General features: G+C 42.0%; 3 protein-coding genes across 5 annotated transcripts in view; 2 read left to right on the top strand and 1 right to left on the bottom strand.

Moving 5' to 3' along the window:
• Positions 1-4,524, bottom strand: part of alg8 (ALG8 alpha-1,3-glucosyltransferase) — a 34,359-nt gene extending 29,835 nt beyond the window's left edge. Inside the window, exons 1-3 of one of the 2 annotated variants that reach the window (XM_024376729.2) lie at positions 4,432-4,524; positions 3,997-4,075; positions 2,336-2,529 (exon numbers count right to left, since the gene is read on the bottom strand). In XM_024376729.2, the coding sequence (XP_024232497.1) occupies positions 2,336-2,529; positions 3,997-4,075; positions 4,432-4,520 (362 nt within the window). In that variant the 5' untranslated portion in view covers positions 4,521-4,524. Of the gene's footprint in view, positions 1-2,335; positions 2,530-3,643; positions 3,777-3,996; positions 4,076-4,431 lie in introns of those variants that run through there. The other variant, XM_042300019.1, reaches the window with a different exon arrangement.
• LOC121838636 (NLR family CARD domain-containing protein 3-like) overlaps positions 1-22,329 on the top strand; it is a 733,752-nt gene that overhangs the window by 220,833 nt on the left and 490,590 nt on the right. The window lies entirely within an intron of this gene.
• Positions 3,910-21,865, top strand: ccdc90b (coiled-coil domain containing 90B). 2 transcript variants are annotated; one of them, XM_024376732.2, is made up of 9 exons: positions 3,910-3,933; positions 15,053-15,172; positions 15,363-15,466; positions 16,836-16,937; positions 17,073-17,114; positions 20,661-20,732; positions 20,846-20,899; positions 21,112-21,226; positions 21,449-21,865. In XM_024376732.2, the coding sequence occupies exons 2-9, from the start codon at positions 15,148-15,150 to the stop codon at positions 21,502-21,504; spliced, it is 570 nt and encodes a 189-aa protein (XP_024232500.1). In that variant the 5' UTR covers positions 3,910-3,933; positions 15,053-15,147; the 3' UTR covers positions 21,505-21,865. The 2 variants fall into 2 exon arrangements, with proteins under 2 accessions (XP_024232500.1, XP_024232498.1); XM_024376730.2 differs by lacking the exon at positions 3,910-3,933 and adding an exon at positions 4,591-5,066.

Genomic DNA, 22,329 nt, shown 5'->3' on the forward strand with positions numbered 1-22,329 from the left:
TGTAACTCAGTCAATCACACTTCTGTGAAATCAAACTGTCCACTTAGGAAGCAACACTGATTGACAATAAATTTCACATGCTGTTGTGCAAATGGAATAGACAACGGGTGGAAATTATAGGCAATTAGCAAGACACCCCCAATAAAGGAGTGGTTCTTCAGGTGGGGACCACAGACCACTTCTCAGTTCCTATGCTTCCTGGCTGATGTTTTGGTCACTTTTGAATGCTGGCGGTGCTTTCACTCTAGTGGTAGCATGAGACGGAGTCTACAACCCACACAAGTGGCTCAGGTAGTGCAGCTCATCCAGGATGGCACATCAATGCGAGCTGTGGCAAGAAGGTGTGCTGTGTCTGTCAGCGTAGTGTCCAGAGCATGGAGGCGCTACCAGGAGACAGGCCAGTACATCAGGAGATGTGGAGGAGGCCGTAGGAGGGTAACAACCCAGCAGCAGGACCGCTACCTCCGCCTTTGTGCAAGGAGGAGCAAAATGACCTCCAGCAGGCCACAAATGTGCACGTGTCTGCTCAAACGGTCAGAAACAGACTCCATGAGGGTGGTATGAGGGACCGACGTCCACAGGTGGGGGTTGTGCTTACAGCCCAACACCGTGCAGGACGTTTTTAATTTGCTAGAGAATACCAAGATTGGCAAATTCGCCACTGGAACCCTGTGCTCTTCACAGATGAAAGCAGGTTCACACTGAGCACATGTGACAGACGTGACAGTCTGGAGACGCCGTGGAGAACGTTCTGCTGCCTGCAACATCCTCCAGCATGACTGGTTTGGCGGTGGGTCAGTCATGATGTGGGTTGGCATTTCTTTGGGGGGCCGCACAGCCCTCCATGTGCTCGCCAGAGGTAGCCTGACTGCCATTAGGTACCGAGATGAGATCCTCAGACCCCTTGTGAGACCATATGCTGGTGCGGTTGGCCCTGGGTTCCTCCTAATGCAAGACAATGCTAGACCTCATGTGGATGGAGTGTGTCAGCAGTTCCTGCAAGAGGAAGGCATTGATGCTATGGACTGGCCCGCCCGTACCCCAGACCTGAATCCAATTGAGCACATCTGGGACATCATGTCTCGCTCCATCCACCAACGCCACGTTGCACCACAGACTGTCCAGGAGTTGGCGGATGCTTTAGTCCAGGTCTGGGAGGAGATCCCTCAGGAGACCATCCGCCACCTCATCAGGAGCATGCCCAGGCGTTGTAGGGAGGTCATACAGGCACGTGGAGGCCACACACACTACTGAGCCTCATTTTGACTTGTTTTAAGGACATTACATCAAAGTTGGATCAGCCTGTAGTGTGGGTTTCCACTTTAATTTTGAGTGTGACTCTTAAATCCAGACCTCCATGGGTTGATAAATTTGATTTCCATTGATAATTTGTGTCATTTTATTGTCAGCACATTCAACTATGTAAAGAAAAAAGTATTTAATAAGAATATTTCATTCATTCAGATCTAGGATGTGGCAGCGTAGCCTAGTGGTTAGAGTGTTGGACTAGTAACCGGAAGGTTGCGAGTTCAAACCCCCGAGCTGACAAGGTACAAATCTGTCGTTCTGCCCCTGAACAGGCAGTTAACACACTGTTCCCAGGCCGTCATTGAAAATAAGAATGTGTTCTTAACTGACTTGCCTGGTTAAATAAAGGTAAAAAATTAAATTTTAGTGTTCCCTTTATTTTTTTGAGCAGTGTACTTTTTTGCCCCACTGTAAGCTCTGCAGGTGGACATATTAGGAATGTTTCAGAACCACACAAGTAGCCAACTAATGGACAGTTCCCTGCTCCACTCTCTCGCTGGGTGGCTGGTAGGCTAGGCCATATCTGCCTCACTGCTCACATAGCCTAATGGAAAACACAACAAGCTCCTGAGTTTGTAAAATAATAATATTATCTTCATTTAAAACATTTCCGACCTGCAATATAATTGTTCTGAATCGCGTGCCGACCTGCGAGTTGAAAGAATGTTTTCATTCCACCTGCCAGCTGATTTATTTGCAGCTCAACCACAGGAAAATCATGTGTATCCAACCCAATGCAGGACTCTACCTCAATCAGACAGTCCAGACTGTCTGATTGTCCCAGACAGTCCTATCAAAATTATTGCTTTTTAAAATATTTTCTGTTAAGAAGTTATTTTTGACCATTTCAATTGTAAACAATCACAGAAGGAATTGTTACCCAGAAATGATAAACACAGCTGCATTATACCTTAAAAGTCTGAGTATGATGACCAACGCAGTACATGTCTATTTATGATACTTTAATACTTAAGGCATCCTCCATGCATAAAACAGCTTCTTCCTTTCCCCTGGAGAAAACACTCACTCTTTGACAGCGTAAATGAAGACTATGTCCGTCACGATGACAGAGAGCCTCTGGAAAAGGATGGTAGCAGGACTGGTGTAGATGAGATTCTGCACCACCAGCATCTCCTTGTCAAAATGCTGAGCCACGTGGGACAGGCTATACTCAAACCAGGCAAACAAAGGAGGGTAGTCCAGGGTCCACTCTGAGGTGTTCTACACAGAAAGACAAACACACAGTCAAACATTTGTATTCTATAGGTAAAATTTGACTTCCGACAGGCAATGCTCCCTCTATTTTGTGGGGCAGAGAGCAAATTTCAGGTCTGATGAGCGCAAACTTCAACATTGTGAAAATTCTGTGCATCTTCCAGCGTGCGTTTACCTTGACCACTGAAGCTGTACCCACTAAGTTACAGTTACAGAAAGTAGTCAAGTAGGCTACTGGGGATGATCATAATGTAGGCCTACTAGAGTGGCCTACCATCAGAAACAATAGAGAAAATACATTCCATTCCATAGCATGGAAATAGCTGTTCCATCATTCAGCCTACAGTGGCCAATGTGTGGTGTTCAATGTAGGCCTACATTCCATGAAACTTTTGAAAAAAAAACCTGCAGGGCTTGACATTAACCTGTTTATCCACTTGTCCTTCAGACAAGGAGGTGATTGAAAATGTTGTTGTGTTGTTTGATTCAAGAAACCACTTTATAAAATGCATTATTCCCATACCATTATTACAGTTAATCAGACAAATGATGCTACCCTCTGCCTATTGGCTACTTAGCTTATTCATGCCTGTATCAAAATACAACACTGCCCCTTTAAGACAAAAAAAAAGCTCTTTACCCAACTCACTTTTCAAAGATGTCTAGAAATGTGCACATTTTGTGCACAATCACACCCCCATTGCTTACTACAACTTATCTATAACTGGGATAATAACTTACTAACTAGCAAAGGATATGAACAAATGTGCACACGTGGCTACATGCAGCTCTTGCTTTGATCTCAAAACAAACTTATCTACTCACGACCACTTATGCAGTAAACACATTCCAGTTCAAAGTGAATGGCACAGATGCATTATGGCAATGGTCTATTTGCATATAGGCCTGAGTCATGCCTGTCAATGCTATAGAATCCTACTCCAAAGCGTTCTGCCTACAACTAAATCTCTTGCTTAGTTAGTTTTGCACAGTTTCGGTATGTTGCATTATGTTTCAAGTCTGAGCATAATGACCAATGTTGTACATGTCTATTTATGAGAAAGTGGCTAATATTGCGTTGATTCCACCACTGCCTACATGTACATGTTACGTCAATTACCTCGACTAACCTGTGCCCCCGCACATTGACTCTGTACCGATTCAATTACAATTCCCACAGTAAAGGGAAACGTTGGTTGTCTTAACTAAGGGGTTCAATCTCATGCTTCTATGCGATGGCTGATATATATATTTTTTGCGATGGCTGATATTTAAGAGGGAACATTGCCGACCGGTGGCGTCACTCCTACGCGACGCTCTTCCCTCAATCTCTGTTTGATTTCGTCACTCTATCTGGCGTAAAATAATGATTTCGCTATAGGATTTGTAGCTAGGAATAGCAATTAAGGGGTGAGTGACACACTTTTATACATGCATAATATATGATTTGTATGTACGCATGCATGTACAAACCTCATGGTACCATTTTGACACAGGAAGGCTGTGAGTGATGGCGAGCCAGTTCCTGTGAACCTCAAAGTCTGTGGAATGACTGAAATATCCAGAAAACACCGTCATAGTCAACAACACAACACAATGTACCTCTGTTAAAAAAAACGTTACACAGATAGTTAGTTATAGGACAGTGTAGTTAGGAGTTTTGATGCTCTTATGACATTTTCCTGATGAGAATAAATGTCCTAACCACTTATTTATAGTTAGTTTATAGTTATGTGTATAAACGTGTATGGTTGAATAACTTTTTCAATACAGTGGCAAAGCTGCCAATGCAGTTATCAAGCTAACGCTAGCTAGCGACACAACTAATCAATGAAGTGGAACAGATACGATACCTTGAAATATGCATGTTTAGAAATCTATTATAAATTATTTGAATGTTTCACTTACTATGCGTTTATCAAAATACATTTCAGGAAAGAAACGCCGAGTGCTAATGCAGGAAACCAACTCCAGTCGTCTGCTCTGGGCGTCGCCATGACACTTTTTTTTTATGGGGGGGGGTTTGTAAAAATAAACTTTATTGAGATGTACAGTATTTTGATGTACAGTATCGGTAGGCTCTGTTACGCGGTCCTCCCCGCAATCACATTGTCAAATTAGCACATTCAATTATACAAACAAAGCAAAAGAAGACCAGTAGAAATATTGAATTGTTAGCTAGATATGGACCGTCACCGTGCGGAAATTGTCAAATGTTGCGCAACGTTGAAGAAAAACTTCGTAGGCTGCAATACGTACCATCCGGTGTCATAAACGCTTGCTTGTCCTCTGTGTATGAGTCGAGGTGGGATAGATATCACACTTTGTAATTCAACATATAGATAACACATGTGTAATACAACTCAGATCGTAAGAGTGTTGTAACTAAAAGAGAATTTGCTGCTCCGTGAGTTTCAAAGTCTCCGTGTCTGGGGCGATGACCAGTGTAAACAGACACTGTGTAACTCTTTTCCGGTCAGTATTTCGGCACTGTCAGAGGCATCTGAACAATGGCACATACTGGGGAACACAGAGTTGGAAAGGTAAGCGTTTTGGTATATTAGTAATCTTGCAGGTAATTACTCGAAACATGTGTACTAACGCTGAGGGGTTGTGTTAAATGCGGAAGACACATTTCAATTTAATGAATTCAGTTGTGCAAGTGGCTAGGTATACTCTTTTCCTTTGCTATTAACCATTGCAGGCCTAGCTTTTGTTTACTACACAGGTGTGCACAAGTTTATTATCCTTAACGAAACGTGTGTCTATTTGTTAGCCAAGAATTCTCAAATCCACACTGCTCGATGAAGTTGAGTGGCAAGGCGTTTAGTTAGATTAGATTCGTTTTTGGCGGAGTTTAGCTAGCCTCCCTCGCAGTGGATCTGGACCGATTCCGGCTGAGAGTCAGGCTCGGCCGACGTCACGTGGCCCGAATCTGGGCCACTTTAGGCATATTACGTATGGCTAGGATGCGGGGATTGAGCTCCGGCTGATTCCGGTGAGAGTTATCTGGCCCAAATATATTACTTGGGGGCTCGGGCCGATTGAGGCTACTCTATGGCAGATGATTACACGGGCTGCTTCATATAATTAATTAATTTCATTCTTTATTTTTCCATATTTTCACATTGTTTCTGTGATCAAAAAATACAATTAACATTTAAGATTCCTGTTTAAGTAGTATAGTATTTTGATACTTTGTGGGTGGAGGCTCCAGAGTGGTGCAGCGGTCTAAGAAACTGCATCAATGCATTCGAAGAGGGCCGCTTCAGGGCCAATTCCTCATTGCTAGCTGGGCTACCAATGACTACATTGAGACGTTATTATTCAATGCTTGTAAAAATGCCCATAAATGTTTTTTGTAAGTTTTTTTGTACACAATACAAAACAAACGACAACATCATACATCAACTATCACACCTGCCCAAACCCACTAGCACACACCACACATCTCCAGCCCCCACATCACTTTCCACCACATGGCCTGAAACTGCACCATTTTGTTTCACTCCATAGCCCACGCACTTTCAATTAAAAAATCAAAATAAATCATAAGATTTTCCATTGTGTTAATGATGGTGGGTTGATTGATTTCTACGGTTTTAGTATACATTTTTTTTGTCCAACCCATTGGGTATCTCATAACACCCCCATAGGCCATGTCTTGAAATATGCAGACAGTAAGTTTACATAGTAATACTTCTGACAGCCAACTTTCTAGCTCCGTCTACAACATCCAGACTTTATTTATTATTATTTATTTATTTATTTTTAATTTTCAACAGAAATATGGGTGGGTTCTGTTTATGTTTTTTTATGGGGGACTTAAGCACTTCCGGACAATAGTTCGAAGCTAGCTAGCTCACTATTTATTTGTTTTGTTTTATTTCACCAGGTAGGCTAGTTGAGAACAAGTTCTCATTTGCAACTGTGACCTGACCAAGATAAAGCAAATTGCAATCTAAATCGCTATCGCTTCTCACAACTTCCCAAACATGAACTCATGCAAAACTGGCATTTTATGTTCGGTAAGGGGATTCCACAATAACTGGCATAAATGGAAGCTGTTCATGGAGGAGTGTTTTTTTGTTGTTGAGTGAGTGCTGTTGTTAGGTGCCTTTTGATTTGCACCCAACTCCTAAGGAGGATGAGTCTCTTTTGCTTTGGCTCAAAGCATTGAACTTGAAGAAACCACCAAACTGACCCAACGTCTGTTCCTATCACTTCGTGGACAAGAGGCCAACTGAAGAGCATCCCTTCCCTGAGAAGTGGCTGGGCTATGATACTCCAGTACAGACCAGAAAGTGACATCTCATCAGGTCATCAACACATACAGGTAGTTGTTAGCTAGCTGCTACTTGCTAGCTATTATCACAGATAGGGTGTCCTGAATCAGGCAGGAGTTAGTTAGCTAACTTAACTAGCTAGCTTAGCTATGTTAAGACTCCTAAGTCTTAACATACTGTAGCTATATAATTGTTGCCTAGCTAACTCAGTTAGCTAGCTTGAGGGCAGCCCAACTGATAGTGTTGCTTGCTTACTAGTCTAGCTAGTTAAAAAACAAAATATATATATAACCAGGTAGGCTAGTTGAGAACAAGTTTCTCTAACCAAGTTAGTCCCTATATTGTTAGCTATTCAAAACTTCTGTCTGACAATGTCTCCCCCATGCCATGATTATCCCCATCCTTGCTGGCATGCCACTGGTGATGCTCATGAAATGTCTGTAACTACCTAAATTATTAAACATTATCTCAAGTCTTTTCTTTTTTAACCTAACCCATGACCAGTAGGCTGTCTGTGTATTTTATTTTGTTAAACTTGTGGCCTCGTTTTTTTTGACAGATGAAGACAACTCTGGTGATGCAGTCTCTGATCTGAGTGTACCAATGCCACCGCAGTGTAAAGATGCTGATACTCAATGGGAAGTTCCAGCACTGACTGAACACAGCTAAGTATCAAGAGAACCAGTCAACAAGCCCACCTGCCACAAACAAACCCAATGTGGTGGTGCAGAGCCATTGACCCATACCATCCTGAAGAATGACATTAGCTCAGTGTTGTATACTGGCCATCCTTTTCTTTGACCATGTAGCATTTCTGCAGAGTGCATATCAGTGATCAAATACTCTTAACCTTGATGAAGCTGAAGCTACTCCAGGGTGATCTTGCTTAACGCTTTGTTGTGTCCCAGGGAGTAGTGTTGCACTCTCTTAGTTCCCCAACACCACTTGCATCATTGACTGCTCTGAAACCACTCTTCAGAAAACACACAACATTGATTCCAGAGGGAAGTCATACAGCCACTATTAGTCCAGCAATACTCTCCAGTATTTGGTGGCCATTGCTCCATGTTAGTTTCTCCTGCATATGGAGGCAGATGCAGTGACAAGATCATCACCCAAAACTCTGGCTTCCTGGAATACCTTAGGCCTGCCGATGAAGTTATGACAGACAGGGGCTTCACCATCTGAGATCTGCTGAATGAGAGGAAGGTAAACCTTGCCATACCAGCCTTCACTCAGAAAGGAAGCCACAAGCACGAGAAGGATAGCTAATGTGCGTATTCATGTTGAGAGTTATCAGACAACTCCAAAGTGTTCAAAATCCTCTTCCAGACACTTCTCATCAACCTGACACACAAAATGGACAAAGTCCTCAGCATCGGTGCAGCACTTGTTAACATGCAGGGTGAGATCATCCATGAGGATGCCGAGTGAGCAGTGAGAATGTTCATACATCTGAAATGTAACTTTAAACACTCATTTCATCCACATGAGATACTGTGTGTGTACAGTGCATCTGGAAAGTATTTAGACCCTTTGACATTTTCCACATTTTGTTACAGCCTAATTCTAAAATATATAAAAATGTTCTCTCTCGTCGATCTACACACAATAGCCCACAATGACCAAGCAAAAACAAGTTGTATACATTTTTGCAAATGTATACAAAAACAACTGAAATATCACATTTACATAAGTATTCAGACTCTTTACTCAGTACTTTGTTGAAGCACCTTTGGCAGCAATTACTGCCTCAAGTTTTCTTGGGTATGAAGCTACAGGCTTGGCACACTACTATTTGGGGAGTTTCTGCCATTCTTCTCTGCAGATCCTCTCAAGTTCTGTCAGGTTGGATGGGGAACGTCGCTGCACCGCTATTTTCAGGTCTCTCTAGAGATGTTCCATCAGGTTCAAGTCCGGGCTCAGGCTGGGCCACTCAAGGACATTCAGAGACTTGTCCCGAAGCCAATCCTGTTGGAAGGTGAACCTTCGCCCCAATCTGAGGTCCTGAGCGCTCTGGAGCAGGTTTTCATCAAGGATCTCTCTGTACTTTGCTCCGTTCATCTTTCCCTCGATCCTGACTAGTCTCCCAGTCCCTGCTTCACCATAGAGATGGTGCCAGGTTTCCTCCAGACTTGACGCTTGGCATTCAAGCCAAATCATTCAAATTTTGGTTTCATTAGACCAGAGAATCTTGTTTCTCATTGTCAGAGTCTTTAGGTGCCTTTTGGAAAACTCTAAGCGGGCTGTCATGTGCCATTTACTAAGGAGTGGCTTCCGTCTGGCCGCTCTACCATAAAAGCCTGATTAGTGGAGTGCTGCAGAGATGGTTGTCCTTCTGGAAGGTTCTCCCATCTCCACAGAGGAACTCTGGAGCTCTACCAGAGTGACCATTCTGCTCTCGGTCACCTCCCTGACCAAGGCCCTTCTCCCCGATTGCTCAGTTTGGTCAGGCGGCCAGCTCTAGGAAGTCTTGGTCTTTCTAAACTTCCATTTAAGAATGATGGAGGTTACTGTGTTCTTGGGGACCTTCAATGCTGCATACATTTTTTTTGGTACCCTTCCCCAGATCTGTGCCTCGACACAATCCTGTCTCGGAGCTCTACAGTTTTTGTTCTGACATGCACTGTCAACTGTGGGACCTTTATATAGACAGGTGTGCCTTTCCAAATCATGTCCAATCAACTGAATTTACCACAGGTGGACTCCAAGTTGTAAAAACATCAAGGATGATCAATGGAAACAGGGGTCTCATAGTAAAGGCTCTGAATACTTATGTAAATAAGGTATTTCTAGTTTTAGTTTTAATAAATTAAACATTTCTAAAACGGTTTTCGCTTTGTCATTATGGAGTATTGTGTGTAGATTGATGAGAAAAAATATCAATTTTAGAAGGCTGTAACTGAACAAAATGTGGAAAAGGGGAAGGGGTCTGAACTTTCTGAATGCAATGTATATTTTTTACTATTTAATCTGAATCATTTGTATGTTCCTACATTTGAAATGTACTGTAACTTTGCATGTTTCTGATAATTACAGGCATCCACTAGGTGCCGCTATCATGCCTTCTTAAATATATTTACAATACATTTTCATCTGTTTATCTGTTTATCAAGTGCCAGCCACACTGTTTTCTTCATTTGTGCACTTGAAAACCAAAACCAGAATCAAACAGGAAACACATTTGAAACCCTTCGACATGCCTCCTTGTCCTTCATTTCAAAAGGTTAAGGAACAAAGAAAATGTCAAGTGCAATTTCAGTGTTTTTTTAACACCATTTTCCAAGTGTAAGATGAGTTACGGTATGTTCGCATAAGTTAATGAAGTGTCATTATGAAAAGAAAGCGCTATGCAAGGTTCAATAAAAATATATTCATAAATCATAAGGAGTTATCCTTAGTCATTAGATAAACATGTATGAAGAGAGCTGTACAAGGCAAGACAAAAAAAACACCAAGAATAATGCAAATATAATCAGGTAAATGTGTATATGAAGAGAGCTGTGGGGAAAAAAAACACAGAGTTATGCTTGGATAATAAGGTAGAGCTGATAGAGGTTTACAATGCTCAAAATATAAGAACTATTCAAAAACACAAGTATTAGGTACGAGCCTAAATACCACAGATTAACATATTTGGACCACAGAGTTAGTCTGCCTAACTAAAACTCATCTACTATCCTTGGCAGCATGTGTGAAATAGAATACCTTCAGTTTAGAGATAACATCAGCACAGAACTTCACATCAAACGGCACATCAATAACAACCTGCTCGGATAGAGCCAGACAAGCAGTTTACATCTCACCAGTCCTGTGCAGAACATGCCCATTTGCACCTTCATGTAATACCCAAGAGCTCCATTAGGTTGCAGCTGAGGAACCCCATCCATCACATCTGATAGTTAGCCAGAGAACAGTTTAGTCAGAGACTCACATTTCTTACTCACAACAGGACATTTGATTTCTAGAATTTCTTGAGAGTTTAACACTATATGGGCTTGCAGAAAGCCATGGCTCCTTGTCACTCACTACTGTGTCTCTACTCTCCTGACCAAACCCACAACTCTCCATCCATGTGTAGGCAACCTGCTCGTTCTCCTAGCCATATGTGGTTGCTGAGTTCCCATGGAACCTTGGGAAGAGATGCTCCCGCACAAAGTTGTCTGGATTTGTTGAGGTGCGCACAGGAACCTTTGCTGACTACAACACATGGGATGCACTCTGTGCTTTAGTGACCTCCTAAAGGCTGGCACATTTACACTCCTCCAGCTTAACATCAACGTCATAAAATGAGAAGCGTTTCTGACACTGCATGTTGATGCCATGTTCACCATGAGGCTGCTGGAGCTGTGTGGCTGCCGCTGGAACTTGAGGACTGTTTGGTTTAGCTTTTATGCACTTGTGCAGAATGCTCCCCACTGGAACATTGGCTCCTTCCAAACTCTTTTTAAATATGTTGTGTGAGTGGTACACAGGTTGTATGGAGAGTGCTGGTTGAGAACTTGTCACTTGGTTTGTGACGTTTGCCACAGATCTCGCTCAACCTTTTTGGGGATAGATTTGGCTGCGTCGCTGAGTTCCACTGGCATTGCTCATTTGTACAGGACACCCCTGTCAATCTGCCGCACACAGCATTCTGCACCTTCAACAATCAACTATAGTTAGAATAATCAATTACAGTACAGACCACTCGTTTACATGGTGTTCACGGTTGACTAGTTACAGTTCCTTTTTCACTAGTAGGTTTAGGTTATGATGGTGATTTCCTATTTGATTGTAAAATTCACCTTGCTTCTGTACCTACTTCATGGCCTTTCGAGATTAGACTGATATACTTACATAATGAGCCATTGAAACCAAGAACCGTGTGTCCGACGCAGCAAGATTAGTTTAATGGGAAATGCAACCGCAATGCACTTTGACACGTTGTAGGCTAATTATAGGGAGAAGCACCCATTCAGGTCCTTTTTCACAAGTGATTGCAGCAGCTCACCTGGTGGTTAGTGGAAGGAGGCATCAGCATAGACTATCTGCAGCTCATTTTCCAACCTCTTGTTGTCAAAAAGGGTACGTCTGGAACAGCGGTGTGAGTTCTGTCAGGAAACCCCTCTTGTTTTGAGTACTCTGGAAATGAACCATGATCAAGAACACGTAAACAGTTGAGGCTCTTCACGTCAGCAAACCTCTGGGTTATGTGTAGTATGATTCCATTGAGTATTTCAAAGAACAGCTGTCGGTATCTGTCCAGGAGGCCATATCAAGAAGCTGATTAAACAGTATGATCTGCACAGGTGCAGCTTGTGCTGGGGACAATAAAAAGCAACTCTAAAATGTGCAGTTTTGTCATGCAAAACAATGCAACAGATATCAAGTTGAAGGAGTGTGCAATTGGCATGCTGACTGCAGGAATGTCCACCGGAGCTATTGCCAGATAATTTAATGTTCACTGCTCTACCATAAGCCGCCTACGTCATTTTGGAGAATTTCGCAGTATGTCCAACCGACCTTACAACCACAGACCACGTGTATGGCGTCGTGTGGCTGAGCGGGTTTGCTGACGTCAACGTTGTGACCAGAGTGCCCAATGGTGGTGGTGGGGCTATGGGATGGGCAGACATAAGCTACGGACAATGAACACAATTGCATTTTATCAATTTGAATGCACAGGGATACCGTGACGAGACTGAGGCCCATTGACGTGCCATTCATCCGCCGCCATCACCTCATGTTTCAGCATGATAATGCATGTCCCCTTGTCGCAAGGATCTGTACACAATTCCTGGAAGCGTCCCAGTTCTTCCATGGCCTGCATACTCACCAGACGTGTCACCCATTGAGCATTTTTGGGATGCTCTGAATCGACGTGTATGACAACCGTGTTCCAGTTCCTGTATTTGTATTTCCAGTCTTGTGAAATCCATAGATTAGGGCTTAATGAATTTATAAAACATTTCTGATTTCCTAATATGAACTGTAACTCAATCTTCAAAATTGTTGCATTTTGCACTTATATTTTTCTTCAGTATAACAGGATATGTCTGTGGTGTCATCCACCTGGACTGCAATGTAGGGTGCTGAACTGATCTCACTGTCAACAGGGTTGGGTAGGTTACTTTTTAAATGTAATCCGTTAGTTACCTGTCTAAAATTGTAATCAGTAACGTAATTTTGGATTACCTAAACTCTAACGTAATCGGATTACTTTCCGTTTCTTTTGGATTACTTCACCTGTAAAACATAAGAAAAAAATATTACCAATTTAACAACATTTATTGCAGAACCACATTAGAACACATCGCAAAACATTGACAAATGTATTTAAGCCCTGTATACCTGCCTCTATCATTCGTCCTTCATCCTGATCTTGTCCATTTACACTTATATGATCTGATCACAGTCAGACCACAATGCATCTTTTAATCGTGTACACCTGTCTAAAAATGTGGGCACAAACACAATGTGCAGGACAAAGTATATATGTTAAAACCAGGTATAAGTAAGGGCTTAAGTAACATAGATGGTGCTAAACACTTATCCACGGGACACCGGTACAAAAAGGTATGAAAATGTTTCCACTCACTACTGTAAGTCGCTCTGGATAAGTGTCTGCTAAATGACTAAAATGAGAAATAGGGCGATTTTTTTTTTTCTTTTGACACATTTAGTCCGAGCTAGGTGCAATAAACCAACATATCAGACATGGCATTGCAGTAGGCCTATTCTGAAGCTAGCCTACTCAGATGATTGAAGGCAGAAATTGCTGTTGTATTGCAGCAAAAGGACATGCTCTAGATGAGCACCAGGCATCCTGTTTCCACCATAGCTGAAAAGACGCTCAACTGGGGCACTGGAGTGTTGTACTTCAGAAACAAGTTCTGGACTATGGGAAATTATTTAAAGGAGTCCAAAGACTTGTCTTTGAGGTACTTCCTCACCTTGTCCTCTGCAGTGCCACGGGCCCTAGTTGTTGCACCTCCGGGGAAAAAAATGTGTCTTCTGACTCAGACTCATTCTGTGCTCCCTCATCAACCTCTTCGGAGTGTGTGTTCTACATAGAAGCGGTTTCTTGAACTAATGTGCTCTGCATCTCCTCCCTCTTTCCAGGGTTGTGCCAACACAGTCGAAACTTTGTCACTGTAGCAGGTGCCATTTTTGCTTCATGGGTGCTTAGCATAGTTCCAAACCGGCGGTCTATAGCCTCAATGACCGCAGTGATGATGTGTACAGAGAATGTCGCAAGAGGTATTTTCTCTGAGAGCTTAGACTTCAAGCTTGTTGTTGGGATAAGAAAGCCAAGAAAACACTTCTTCTCCCTGAAGATCAATAGAGGATGTGAGTGGCTGTAGGACTGTACTGTACTCCTTGAGAAAAGCAATCTCACGAGGATGTAGTTTGCTGCTCACACCCAGGTCTTCACAGATTTGCCCCAGCTGGTCAATGTATAAACATTGGGTTGTTATTTTACCTGAAATGTACAAGGTCCTTTTTTTTGCTGGATCTTCATAGGATTTTGAGTCACACAAAATCATGTGCTCTCTACTACGACAATTAATCCACAGATAAAAAGGGAAACTAAGTTAGTTTCTAGTAATCTCTCCTAGTTCTTCTTCTGTGGACTTTATATGGTGGTTGACAACAAACTTTAAGGTGTGTTACCGCTACTGACTGGAGTGTGGACCTGGTTCCTCTTTCAATCACCCCAGAACAAATTAACTAGCAACAGCAAGCTAGCTAAATGTTTCGACCTGGCCCCAAATTAATATAGTTGGTTCAGAATTCGTTTTGATATTTCAACCTGTGTCCTGATCGCGTCTGGTGGGGATAGACAAACTCACCATGCACACACGTGGAGCCAGTTTGGTCATAATGTTAAGGTTGCTCTTCAAAATTGTGTGATACGTAAGTTTTCATTTTAAACTATCTATATTTGTCAGTCCAAAATTACTTTTTAATTCTGTAATCGAAATAGATGTATTTCCTGTTAAAGTTATTTACAGTTTCTATGCCTTTAGTTTTCCATGTGGCCCAATTTATCGGTGAATTTTGAAACGCTACCCAAGTATTGTTCCATAAGGTTGTGTTGTTAGGAAGTGATATTGGTTCTTGTAGAATGTTTCATTTTCTTCCATTTTGTTAATGTTCTTAACAAGTATCGACTGATACTGACTTGATGAAGTCAGAGGTAGGCTTCACTCCTCAAAGTCATCACCTCACCACTCAACTCCATCTGTCTGTCTGTACAGAGTTCCACGTTGCAACACCTGTAGCAGCGTACGACCTGAGGAAAGTGGAACTGACCCCTCTGGAACAGAGGAAACTGACTTTTGACTCTCATGCCATGGTCATTGAGCTGGAGAGCAATGGTGGGTGCATCATTTTGGACTTGATCTGTAATTCTGCTTCTGTGTTGCCTTTTCTGAAATCTATTCTGAAGTGGAAGTCACATCCAGACCAGGAAAGGCAAATAAGGTGATAATTGATCCACAGTCTAATAAAGAAACTGGACTGTTGTAATGCTGATGATCAAGTCTTTAATGATTTCTCTATTTTCAGGCTTTGAAAAGCGCCAAGCAGAAATCATAGTAGCGGCTCTGGTGACTCTGGCAACAGCCAACATGGACATAGTGTACAAAGACATGGTGACTGGAGCACACCAGGTACCACACACACCAGATACCACACACAAACACACCACACACGGTACCCCACACTCACAGGACACCAGGTACCCCACACCAGGTACCACACACACAGCACACCCAGTACCCCACACTCACAGGACACCAGGTAATGATGTAAAATATATCACTAGCCACTTTAAACAATGCTACCTAATATGTTACATACCCTACATTATTCATCTCATATGCATACGTATATACTGTACTCTATATCATCTACTGCATCCTTATGTAATACATGTATCACTAGCCACTTTAACTATGCCACTTTGTTTACATACTCATCTCATATGTATATACTGTACTCGATACCATCTACTGTATCTTGCCTATGCTGCTCTGTACCATCACTCATTCATATATCTTTATGTACATATTCTTTATCCCCTTACACTGTGTATAAGACAGTAGTTTTGAAATTGTTAGTTAGATTACTTGTTGGTTATTACTGCATTGTCGGAACTAGAAGCACAAGCATTTCGCTACACTTGCATTAACATCTGCATGTGACAAATAAAATTTGATTTGAGGTACCCCACACCAGGTACCACACCATACCAGGTACAAAACACAGCCCACCAGGTACCACACACACACCACACTCACAGTAGTCCAGGTACCACACACCACACTCACAGCAGCCCAGTTACCACACTCAAAGCAAACCAGGTACCACAATCACAGCAGCCCAGGTACCACACACACCACACTCACAGCGGCCCAGTTACCACACCACACCAGATACCACACACAGCAGCCCAGTTACCACACTCACACCACACCACACCAGGTACCACCCACACCACACACCAGGTACCACACTCATATCAGCCCAGGTACCACACTCAAAGCAAACCAGGTACCACAATCACAGCAGCCCAGGTACCACACACACACACACACCACACTCACAGCAGCCCAGGTACCACACGCACACACCAGTTACCACAGGCACACACACCACACTCACAGCACACCAGTTACCACACTCATAGCAACCGAGGTACCACGCACCCCACACTCACAGCAGTCCAGGTACCACACACACACAGCACACCAGGTACCACACACACAGCACACCAGGTGCCACACTCAAGGCACACCAAGTACCACACCCACAGCATCCCGCTTGCTACCCAAGCTAAAGAAGACCAGACTATCACTTACACTTGTGACTGCTGGTATGTATGACAGTGTGTGCTTCAGTTACACCCATGGAATTGCAATACTCTGAACCTTCACCCCCACATTACACCCTCTTTCAACCACTCCCTTGTAGGTTGTTTCTGTTGTAAGACACCCCCGCCCCCCTTCTCTCGCTCTCTCTCCTGTGCATCTTGTTTAGGAGATTGCGCTGCAGCAGATCATGGCTCACCTGGACTCCATCAGGAAAGACATGGTGATCCTGGAGAAGAGTGAGTTTGCCAACCTGCGCTCGGAGAACGCTGTACGTACATAAACCCTTTCATCCTCCACACAATCACTGCCTGTCTATCTCTCCTGAGCTAACAAGTGCACTAGGGATCTATAATAATAATAATAACAATATGCATTCTACATAAACCTGTATGTCTCTCTGCAGAAAATGAAGACAGAGTTGGATCAGATAAGGAACAGGCTGATGGTGAGAAGTGATAAGAGATCCAAAAAAATACTACTATTTTTATTGATGAACATGTTACCTTTAAAAAATTAAAAAATGTTTTACCCCCTTTTCTCCCCAATTTCGTGGTATCCAATTGTTAGTAGTTACCATCTTGTCTCATCGCTACAACTCCCGTACAGGCTCGGGAGAGACGAAGGTCAAAAGCCATGCGTCCTCCGAAACACAGCCGAACCAAGCCGCACTGCTTCTTAACACAGTGCGCATCCAACCCGGAAGCCAGCCGCACCAATGTGTCGGAGGAAACACCATGCACCTGGTGACCTTGGTTAGTGTGCACTGCGCCCGGCCCGCCACAGGAGTCGCTGGTGCGCGATGAGACAAGGATATCCCTACCTGCTAAACCCTCCCTAACCCGGACGATGCTAGGCCAAATGTGGGTCGCCCCACGCACCTCCCGGTCGCGGCCAGCTGCGACAGAGCCTGAGCGCGAACCCAGAGTCTCTGGTGGCACATGTGTGTGTCCTGTTCTGGACTATTCAGCAGGAGTGTGGGGTGCTAAGAGGTATTTTAGAAAGGAACATAACAGAGCAGTACGTTACTTTTTAGGTGTCCACAAGTTTGCACCTATACTTGCAATAACTGGGGACATGGACTGGGATCCCTGTGCGGTGAGATGGAAGGCATGTGTGGTGAGACTATGGGATAGACTGTTGGATATGCCAAATGCCAGAAGAGCTAGTAAAGTTTTTCAATGGGATCTATCTATAGGGGGAACATGGACAACTGAAATGTTTGACCTTTTTCAACAGTCTGACTGTGAACATCTTTACAAAAAAACAAATTAAGGGAGACATGGATATCATTAAAAAAACAACTGTTGATGCAATATGAAAAAGAATGGGTGGAGGAGATTAATCTTAAACCCAAGTTGAGAACCTTTTGTTTTATTAAGGGTGAATTTGTGTGTGAGTGATATTATGTATAACCTACCTAAAAGCAAGAGATCGCCATGTGCACAGGTAAGATCAGAGATATTGTCTCTACGTATTGAAACAGGTCAGATCAGGGATATTTTCGCTGCGTATTGAAACAGGTCAGATCAGGGATATTGTCTCTGCATACTGAAACAGGTCAGATCAGGGATATTTCCTCTGCGTATTGAAACAGGTCAGATCAGGGATATTTCCTCTGCGTATTGAAACAGGTCAGATCAGGGATATTTCCTCTGCGTATTGAAACAGGTCAGATCAGGGGTATTTCCTCTGCTTATTGAAAAAGGTTAGTAATTGTGGTGAAATGGAAGAGGAAAGACTAACTATTGTAACCTTGACAAAATAGAGAATGAAACTGATTTTATCCTCTATTGCCTTTTCTACCAAGATATATGCTTGCTCTTATTCCAGAAAGACCACCAGATATACCCTGGCATTATGTGGCTGAACGATGAGGAGAAACTGAAATGTTTTTTTATCCATTGTATATTTCCGTTTGCAAAAATTTAGATAAAGCCTGGAATAAAAGGAAAAATGTCTACCTATAATTAATTATAAAAAATATTTAGCTTCTATGTCGTAAATGGCACGTGTGTATGTAGATTGTGTATGGGCTTGTCTCCCACATGAATCTTCTCTTTGTGCTAGACTGGGTTCAAATGCCTTCTGTTTCTTTATGTATTTATTTATCTCTATATGTTATGCATGTACACTGCCATTCAAAAGTTTAGGGTCACTTAGAAATGTCCTTGTTTTTAAAAGAAAAGCACTTTTTTGTCCATTAAAATAACATCAATACAGTGTAGACATTGTTAATGTTGTAAATGACTATTGCAGCTGGAAACTGAATATTTTTTTATGGAATATCTTACAGAGGCCCATTATCAGCAACAATTGTGTTAGCTAATCCAAATGTGTCATTTTAAAAAGCTGATTGATCATTAGAAAACCCTTTTGCAATTATGTCAGCACAGCTGAAAACTGTTGTCCTGATTAAAGAAGCAATAAAACTGGCCTTTATCTGTGGGTTCAATTACAGGCTCAAAATGGCCAGAAACATAGAACTTACTTCTGAAACTCGTCAGTCTATTCTTGTTTTGAGAAATGAAGGCTATTCCATGTGAAACAGACACCTCACAAGTCTTCAACTGGCAGCTTCATTAAATAGTACCCGCAAAACACCAGTCTCAACATCAACCGTGAAGAAGCAACCCTGGGACGCTGGCCATCTAGGTAGAGTTCCTCTGTCCAGTGTCTGTGTTCTTTTGCCCATCTTAATCTTTTCTTTTTATTGGCCAGTCTGAGATATGGCTTTTTCTTTGCAACTCTGCCTAGGCGGCCAGCATTCCGGAGTTGCATCTTCACTGTGGACATTGAGCCTGGTGTTTTGCGGGTACGATTTAATGAAGCTGCCAGTTGAGGATTTGTGAGGCATCGGTTTCTCAAACTAGACACTAATGTACTTTTGCTCAGTATGGCACCAAGGGCCTCCCACTACTCTTTCTATTCTGGTTAGAGCCAGTTTGCACTGTTCTGTGAAGGGAGTAGTACAGTGTTATACAAGATCTTCAGTTTCTTGCCAATTTCTCACATGGTATAGCCTTCATTTCTCAGAACAAGAATAGACTGATGAGTTTCAGAAGAAAGTTCTTTGTTTCTGGCCATTTTGAGCCTGTAATCGAACCCACACATGCTGATGCTCCACATACTCAACTAGTCTAAAGAAGGCCAGTTTTATTGCTTCTTTAAATCAGAAGAAAAAAAAATTCAGCTTTACTAACATAACGAAAAATTGCAAAAGGGTTTTCTGATGATAAATCAGCCTTTTAAAATTATAAACTTGGATTAGCTAACACAACGTGCCATTGGAACACAGGAGTGATGGTTGCTGATAATGGGTCTCTGTATGTCTATGTAGACATTCCATTAAAAATCTGCCGTTTCTATCTACAATAGTAATTTACAACAATAAATGTCTACACTGTATTTCTGTTCAATTTGATGTTATTTTAATGGACTTTAAAATTTAAAAAAAGCTTTTCTAAGTGACCCCAAACTTTTGAATGGTTGTGTGTGTGTATTCTTTTACTGCTCTATGTATATATTTGTTTGGATAACATTATTTACTATTATGTATTGATTTTTACCGTACATTTCTCTCTTTATGTGATGCGCAAAGAATTATTGTAATGTTTGTTTGTGTCAATTAATCCCATAAGGGATGGGTTGCCAATTGGTGATTTGACATGAAAATAAAATGTAATTCATTCACTATATTATTACTGTATGTTCTATGTAATTCTGAGTTATCATTTCATCTGTTTATTGTTAAACTATAACTTATGAATCATGTAATAGTTTATCAGTAATCTCTGTGGTGCTATCAGATAGCTCAGTGGTTTCTCACTCAGTAAGTACATCATGTGACTTGTGTGGATACATCCAAAATGGCACCCTATTCCCTACATAGTGCACTGCTTTTGGGCCCTGGTCAAACGTAGTGCACTATAAAAGAGAATAAGTTGCCTTTTGGGATGCAAACAATAACTTGTTTATCCTGTTTTCACTTCAGGAGGAGAGTAAGAAGGTCCGAGCTGAGGCCAAGCTGGACATCAACCTGGAGAGGAGCAGGGTCACTGACATGGTGTGTGCGTGCGCATACGCGTGTGATTGATTGTAAATTCAAGGTCTCAGGAGTAATATTCTGCCACATGCTTTCTCTCTCTCTTTCTCACTGGGCATCTGTCTCTTTGTCAGTTTACTGAGCAGGAGAAGAAACTTATGGAGAACAGCACAGAGTTCCACAGGAAGGTAAAATGCCATCTTGTCCATGATGATTTTTCTATACTCCCACCACAGGCTATAACAGCTGCATTTCTTTATGGGGCGGATTCCTAGAAACAGATTAAGCCTAGTCCTGTATTAAAAAGCACATTTTAGTCCAGGACTAGGCTTATACCATGTCTGTGAAACCAGCCATATGAGTATAGTAATATGATTCCCTATGTTAATGTTCTCCTCAGAACGCAGTCATTGACCACGAAACAATGGAGACGACTAAAAAGATTGATCTAGAGGTGGCCTCCCTGAAAACTCTACTGGAGTCGCTGAAGCTGGAAACCATCCGCTACCTTGCAGGTAGTGTGTGTTTGTATGCCAAATCAAATGTTATTTGTCACATGCTTCGTACACAACAGGTCTAGACTAACAGTGAAATGCTTACTCACGGGTCCTTTTCCCACGATGCAGAGTTAAAGATATGTGCTTGTGTACATTTCTGTATATTCAACTATTCTTTGAAATATGGTATGAATTTAAGTGGGATCATGATATACCCCCCTCTGCTTTTCTTTTTGGTAGCGTCCGTTTTCGCCTGCCTAGCGATTGCCTTGGGATTTTACCGCCTTTGGAAGTGACCGTCTCTGCTGTGGGGGTTTGATTGCATTGTACATAGATCCCACTGGGTGCACACTGGTTAAATCAACATTGGTTTCATGTAATTTCAATTTCTACTTTTTTTTTCTACTTTTAAATGGCAATCTAGAGTACATGGAGAGCTAAGACTAAGGCCAAGCATGAGTCATTAAAATCAATTAATCAACCTATTAAACAAAGTCAATCAGATATTTTGAACATAACTGTTGAGTGATACAATGTACAATAAACCTATTTATAGGCACTATATCTATAGGTTATACAAATGGCTCAATACTTCCAAGAACTGTATTTGGATATGGATTCCACATGACTTGGAAATAAATAACTTTTCCCAATGAACCACATTTATTGAATACTTAAATCATTGTCCATTCCTGATTTTGATTTCAGTTCATCTTTAATTTCCAAGCTGCCGATAGTGATGCAACAGACTTAACACAGAACACAAACAGTCTGCGTGCGTGCGCTATCGTGCATAAATGTATTTTGTCCCCCTTACACCAAATGCGATCACCACACGCAGGTTAAAATATCAAAACAAACTGAACCAATGACATTAATTTGGGGACAGGTCGAAAAGCATTAAACATGTATGGCAATTTAGCTAGTTAGCTTGCACTTGCTAGCTAACGTTCATTTGTCCTATTTATCTAGCTTGCAGTTGCTAGCTAATTTGTCCTGGGATATAAACATTGAGTTGTTATTTTACCTGAAATGCACAAGGTCCTCTACTCCGACAATTAATCCACACATAAAACGGCCAACCCAATCGTTTCAAGTCATCTTTCCTCCTTCCAGGCTTT

Source organism: Oncorhynchus tshawytscha, linkage group LG17, assembly GCF_018296145.1.
Source record: "Oncorhynchus tshawytscha isolate Ot180627B linkage group LG17, Otsh_v2.0, whole genome shotgun sequence".
NCBI classification, from domain to species: Eukaryota; Metazoa; Chordata; class Actinopteri; order Salmoniformes; family Salmonidae; genus Oncorhynchus; species Oncorhynchus tshawytscha.

Bases quoted from the DNA above. Each gene is read 5' to 3' on its own strand.
- ccdc90b (XM_024376730.2), top strand. From the start codon at position 4,961: ATGACCAGTGTAAACAGACACTGTGTAACTCTTTTCCGGTCAGTATTT. The intron at 16,938-17,072 runs GTACGTACATAA...GTCTCTCTGCAG, and splicing joins ACCTGCGCTCGGAGAACGCT to AAAATGAAGACAGAGTTGGA. The intron at 20,733-20,845 runs GTGTGTGCGTGC...TCTCTTTGTCAG, and splicing joins GGAGCAGGGTCACTGACATG to TTTACTGAGCAGGAGAAGAA.